The following is a 6,196-nucleotide window of genomic DNA, read 5'->3' on the forward strand; positions in this document are numbered from 1 at the left end:
CAAAATGTCAATTTTCTATCAAAATGTCCATTTTTTTTAATCTTTTTTTTTTTTCAAATTTTTTAACAAAATATCATTTTTGTTATAAATCTTTTTAATTTTTTTTTTCAAAATCTCAATTTTTTTTTTCCAAAATCTATTTTTTATATTCAAACATAACAATTTATTCAAACTTCTCAAAATTTCACGATGCCAAATTTATTTTTCAGAAGTACCATTTTGTTTTCAAATTTCTTTTTTCAAAATGACAAATATTTTATCAAAATCTAGTTGTTTTTTAAATCATTATTTTTTTTTTTGTCAAAATCTTGATTTATCTCATTTTTCTTCAAAATTTCTTTTCTTTCGAACTTCTCCATTTTCCTTTTTTAAAATGTAAATTTTTTTTTTTAACATGTCTATTCTTATCAAACTTTTCAATGTTTTTTCAAAATACAAAATCTCATTTTTAAAAAAAATTATTTTTTCAAAGTTGTCAAAATTCCCACAATTTTTTTTTCGATCTTCTTTTTCAAAATATCATTTTTTTTTTCAAAATTATCAATTTTATTCAAACTTGTAATTTTTTTTTTCGAAATCTAGATTTTTATTAAATCACAGTTTTTTTTTTTTTTTCAAAATCTCAAATTTTCTCAAACATGTTATTTTTTTTAAAAAAATAAAAATTTAAAGACTTCTCAACTTTTTTTTTCAAAATCATAATTATTTTAAACTTTTCATTTTTCTTTTTTAAAATGTCATTTATTTAACAAAATCTCAATTTTTATTCAAACTTCATTTTCTAAAATGTCGATTTCTAATAAAATACTAAAGATGTACAATGGGATTTTTCATGTGATATTGAAAAACATTAAAATATCAATTTTAAAACAGAATATATTTATTAATAATTTCCACTCAATTAATATAAAAATGAGGCATTCAATCAATTTATTGAAAAAGAAACTTGGATACAAATAAATACAATTAAATAACTGAAATTATATTAAAAACAAACTTCCTAGACTACAATAAAACATAAATTTACACAAACGTTTACCAAAAAAAAAAAAATGCTTCACCTTTGGTACTTCAGTAGATCTTAAAAAAAAAGGCACTACTTCAATGCAGCCTTAACAACAACTACGTTACAAGTGGAAGGGGCTAAAGTCAATTCATGATGGACCACGAGCTGTCGCAAAAGCAAATAAAATCCGTCGCTAAATGTTGAGTTTTTTGGGCGGCATGCGACGGATCAAGTCCGTCATAAACGTCATTTTAGCGACAGATTGTTCCGTCGTTAAATCCCACCACTTCTAACCGCCATAATCCATTAAAGGAAGCATGCAACGGACATTTAGTTTAAACTAAGACTTTTTTGCGATGGACAAATTCGCAATTTTGGCATAGTGACAGCTCGACCACATTTCTTATACATAGACCACAATACTTCGTTAACCATCTACTGATATGTATCACTAGATTTGCGTTGGCTCTAATCCTGCAAAAAAGCTTTCTAAATCTTTGAAGATCTTTTTATCTGCTTCCAATTTCTCGTATAATGCCACATTTCAGATTCCTATCAGCTTTGGATAGACAAAAATAGGTTACAATAGTCACTTCCCATCTCATTGTCTATCAAAACTCCATCAGTCAGCAACGTCCTAGCCTATAAATAGGTGGCTAATAACTAAAAGGTCAGGCAAAAAGGGAAAACAACAGTTCACATTCAGACAAGATAACTCGATATCTCTCCAGCTATGTGATTTTTGAATACATGTCCATCCATGTCGGGATCCATGGTAGCAACAGTTTGGATTACTAAACCATGGCCCCACTTATATAATTCATGGAGCGATTCCGCTCAAATGGTGGTCTGAGAACACTTAAAGCTCTTTGGGATCTATGGTAGCATGTAAAATCTAATCCATCCATCGGGTGATAACCCTTGTTTTCATTGTACATTCAAGAGATCAAAGCAATAAAAAAATCAAATGAGCCACATCATTGGGAACAATGTAAAATTATGTGCACCTGAGTTTTGTACTGGTAAACTTCCATAGAGAAAGCAGAAGATGAAGAAGAACATAAGACATTCTCACTAATATTACATTCTTCAACTACATATACTTGAAATATAAAAGATGAAATAGATAAATAAAAAAGCATACAAAGCCAAATTCCAAATTAACGAGGAGATCCTCACTGCCGTGACGACGTCGAAGCAACATCTTGTGCTTTTCTTTTCATTCCATGTCCTTCTTTGAAAAAAGGTTGGAGGAGTGATTTGGTGTTGGGATCATCCCACTCCAACGCATCCCACCAATCTTTGCTTCCTACGACATTTCCAACCACATAAGATGTTGAGTTACCCAAGGAAAGAGGGATCTTCTTCAGCCGATGACAACTCATTATAGCAATATTAATAAGGGAAGGGCAAATGAGTACCGGCTTACAAACGCTTTCCAATTTCCATAAATTTCCCAAATACAACTCCTTCAAGTTTGGAAGTAGGATGGTATTGTTGTTATCACCTCCTTCAACCATAGCTTCTTCTCCTCCTATCACCTCCTCCATCTCAATGCATCGTGTAATACTGATGTATTCAAGGCATTGAAGGTGCCGAAACAATTCAAGTGACATGAGATTCTTCAATACAGGGCATTTGCGGATTTCTAGGAGTTTAAGGCATGCAAATGAGCCAGGCAGCAAGACTCTTTCACATAGACCCCTAAAATTCGGAAGATCCATTAGAAACAGAGACTCTATTGACAGTAAAGACATTATGGTGATGTCGTCTCCTATCGGCAACAACCACTTCATGCTACAAAACTGGATGTTACATGTCCGTAAGTGTTGCAAGCGAGACAGGCAGCATAAGCTTGACAGTTCGCATCTCTGCATAGTCAACATGACAATACTATCAGGAAGCAGTAAGGAATTACAAGCAACCCACTCTTCAGCAGATGAAACATGAAGCTCATTGAGGTGAATTAAACATTCTGTCCCATGTGGCACTTCTTTGATGCCAGTATGAGAGAGGTCCAAAAGCCTTAGACGCTTTTGCTTTGCTAAGGAAGGTACCTCCCTTAACCTCTTACAACCATTTAGTAAGAGTATATGCAAGTTCTCCAAGTTGGAAACTGATTCTGGCAGATACTCGATACCAGTGTTAGAGAGGTCGAGAACTCTGAGGCTGTTCATGCGATTGAAGAACTCATGAGAAATGTTGCTTGAGAGAGGGTTCTCTTGCAACAACAATGTGGTGAGTTTTGGGCAGTTGGGTTGGCCTGAAAGCATTTCAATTTCGTTTCTCATTAATGAGATTTTTTCAATCTCTTCGGTAAATTCTTCTCCACCAATTGATCCCCTTATCCCCATCCCAGCTTTGACCACAAACCGATGGCTCTTCCTTATAATTCCAATGCCCAAATCTCTTATTAAATCATGCATTACTATACAACCTTCGTACTTCCTTACCAACATACATACATCTATCAGTCCATTCAATATTGTATGGCCTTTGTCTTGTTCCTTTTCCCAGTCTCCCATATCATCTATCAATCCATCTACTATCCAATACTTTATCAACACTTTTTCGTGGAGTACATAGTCCTCTGGAAACAAAGCACAATATAAGAAACAAGATCGAATCCTCTCAGATTTTAGCCGATCATAACTAAATTTCAGAATTGGAAAAACTTGATCATCCATGCCTTCTATCTCCATCGTTGAGCATTTTAACTCCTCTAATGCATTTCTCCATTCTCTAATGTCATCCTTTTCCCTCATTGCACCTGCTACTGTGATGATTCCAAGTGCCAAACCACCACATTCTTCAGTCACAAGATTTGCAATCCGTTCTACCTCCAGAGAAAGCACCATATTAGCCCCAAGCCTTGCCTTGAACAATTCCCATGCTTCTTCTCTCGAAAGAACCTTCACTTCAAACTTTTTTTGACATTGCATGCCTCGGCACACATTTTTTGATCGAGTGGTCAATACTATTTTGTATGCATTGCCCTCGGGAATCCCTACCTTTTCCAGTGGAAATGGTTTCCACATATCATCTAAGATGATAACGAACTTCCCCCTACGCTTCAAAGCCTCAAATAATTTCATTGACCTTCTCATTTCATTGTCTTCATTAGAAAGTTCCAATCCTATTTCTCGTGCAATACCATTTTGCAATCTTCTAATATTAGAATCATTAGACACCGTCACCCAAATGGCTATGCCAAATAGTCCCGAACTCTTTATTCTATTATAGATGTGAGTCATGATGGTCGTCTTGCCCACTCCCCCCATACCATGGACACCGATTATTCTGATCTCATCATCCATCAGGGATTCCCAAATCCGTTGCAAATTTTTTTCAGCTGTCATTCCACCTACAAGTTTCACCATGGGCATACTTCCACTTTCGGGTAATAGATCAGCAAGTAACCCTTCTGATTTGGGACCTTTCTCCTTAAGCTTCACCACCTCTTCAATCTTCTCTACGACAAGCTTTCCTAGTGCCAAGCGCGAGAGCGAGAAATATGTCATTGCTTTCCTAGAATCCTCTTCTATCTTAGTCACTTCTCTTGTAATTTTTTCCACATTTTCCAGCCATAAACTCACCTCTCCTTTCGGCTTCTTTGCTTGCATTACTTCCACTGTGTTCAGTGCATTCTTTATATCAGACTGCCGGCTACTCAACTCTTGCATTTCGGTTTTCAGAACAACAAGATTGTCTTCCAGGCTTCTAGAGTAGTTGAATTCAGCCCATGCTGTCTTGGCAATCTCCAAGATGAAGTCCATAGCCACTCCTACAACAACAACTTAGAAATGTAAAATTAAAAATTTTCGAGCCTGACTAGATGTCCATTTGGGCTATGTCAACTCGGAGACTCGATCCAATTTAGACTGGATATTTAATAATCACAAATTTTTATATTTATAATTAGAGACAATGTTAGATGTCCGCCTATGTTTTGGGCAATTTCCAAATAAAAGTTTGCTTTTAAACTCTTTCCAAAACTCCGCCTCACTTTTTCACTGTTATCCATGGCCCTTGCAATGCTTGATTGGTAATACTGCATTTTTTAAAAGATGCGAATGCCCTTAGTCATTAATATATATATATATATATCATTTCTCCTAACCAAAAAATGCACAGTGCCTGGCTTGCCTAAATATAGTGAGGCCTACCTTGATGTTAGTGAGAAATCCATCCGGTTCATCTTTTTTACCATCTCATGTTAGGACATGGGCCCAAAAATGAAATTGATCCCAAGCTCATGTGGGCCAAAATAACAAGTAATATTGGGAATTAAACACCCACCGTTGAAACAATATTCGTGGGGTTGTAGGATGCTAACAAATCCACCCCGTTCATCTATTTTATTTTATTTTTTAATCCCATGCCCTATTTAGGGCATAGGCCAAAAAAAATGAGGCTAGCTAGTTTTTCTCATCTATCCCATTTTCTTATACCATTTTAGGGCTTGCTTCTCTTGTCTATATTTTTCAAGCTTTTACCCTGGGTTAGTAATAAGAGAGTCGTACCTCATTTTTTCAAAATAATAATAATAATAATAATATGGCTGCTCCAAAGCTCGAGTGTGCCAAATGACATCAAACAGTGGAGATTGAACTCCATCGTTGAAACATCTTGAGGCTAGTGGGGCCCGTGTTAATCTTTGGATCTACGTGTTTGCCCTAAAATGAGCCGGAAAAGCAGATGGACAAAGTGGATTTCTAATAAACATCAAGTTGAGCTCCACGTGTAGTCGGGGTTAGGATTGTACAACAATGGAAGTGGATTGTGTCCACTACTGACCTTCATGTGTGCTGACATCACAAAATTCTGTGGTACCTACCATGATTTGTGCCATATCTACACCGTCCATCCATTTTTCAAGGTCATTCTAGGGCATGAACCGAAAAATAAAGCAGATCCAAACCTAAGGTGGAGCAGCGGGGACAATGAAACCCACTGTTGAAACCTTCTTGGGGCCCACCAAGATGTTTATTTGCCATCCAACCTAAACAAAGGAAAACACAAATATCAGCTTGATCCAAAACTTTTGGGCCCTGAGAAGTTTTCAAGGGGAGGTGTTCAATCCCCACTGCTTCATGTGCTGTTGTTTGCCTAATATATGAATCCATCTCATTTTTGGGTTAATGGCCTAAAATGATATCTCAAAAAAATAAATGAATAGTGTAGATATAG

The 6,196-nt window shown here is 35.9% G+C and overlaps 1 protein-coding gene across 1 annotated transcript; it reads right to left on the reverse strand.

Annotated features, from left to right (window-relative positions):
• Positions 1-2,181: 2,181 nt before the first annotated feature.
• Positions 2,182-4,782, reverse strand: LOC131249763 (disease resistance protein SUMM2-like). The gene has a single exon (XM_058250527.1). It carries the CDS (start codon positions 4,780-4,782, stop codon positions 2,182-2,184), a length of 2,601 nt encoding a protein of 866 aa, XP_058106510.1.
• Between the last annotated feature and the right edge of the window lie 1,414 nt (positions 4,783-6,196).

Source organism: Magnolia sinica, chromosome 6, assembly GCF_029962835.1.
Source record: "Magnolia sinica isolate HGM2019 chromosome 6, MsV1, whole genome shotgun sequence".
Classification (NCBI taxonomy): domain Eukaryota; kingdom Viridiplantae; phylum Streptophyta; class Magnoliopsida; order Magnoliales; family Magnoliaceae; genus Magnolia; species Magnolia sinica.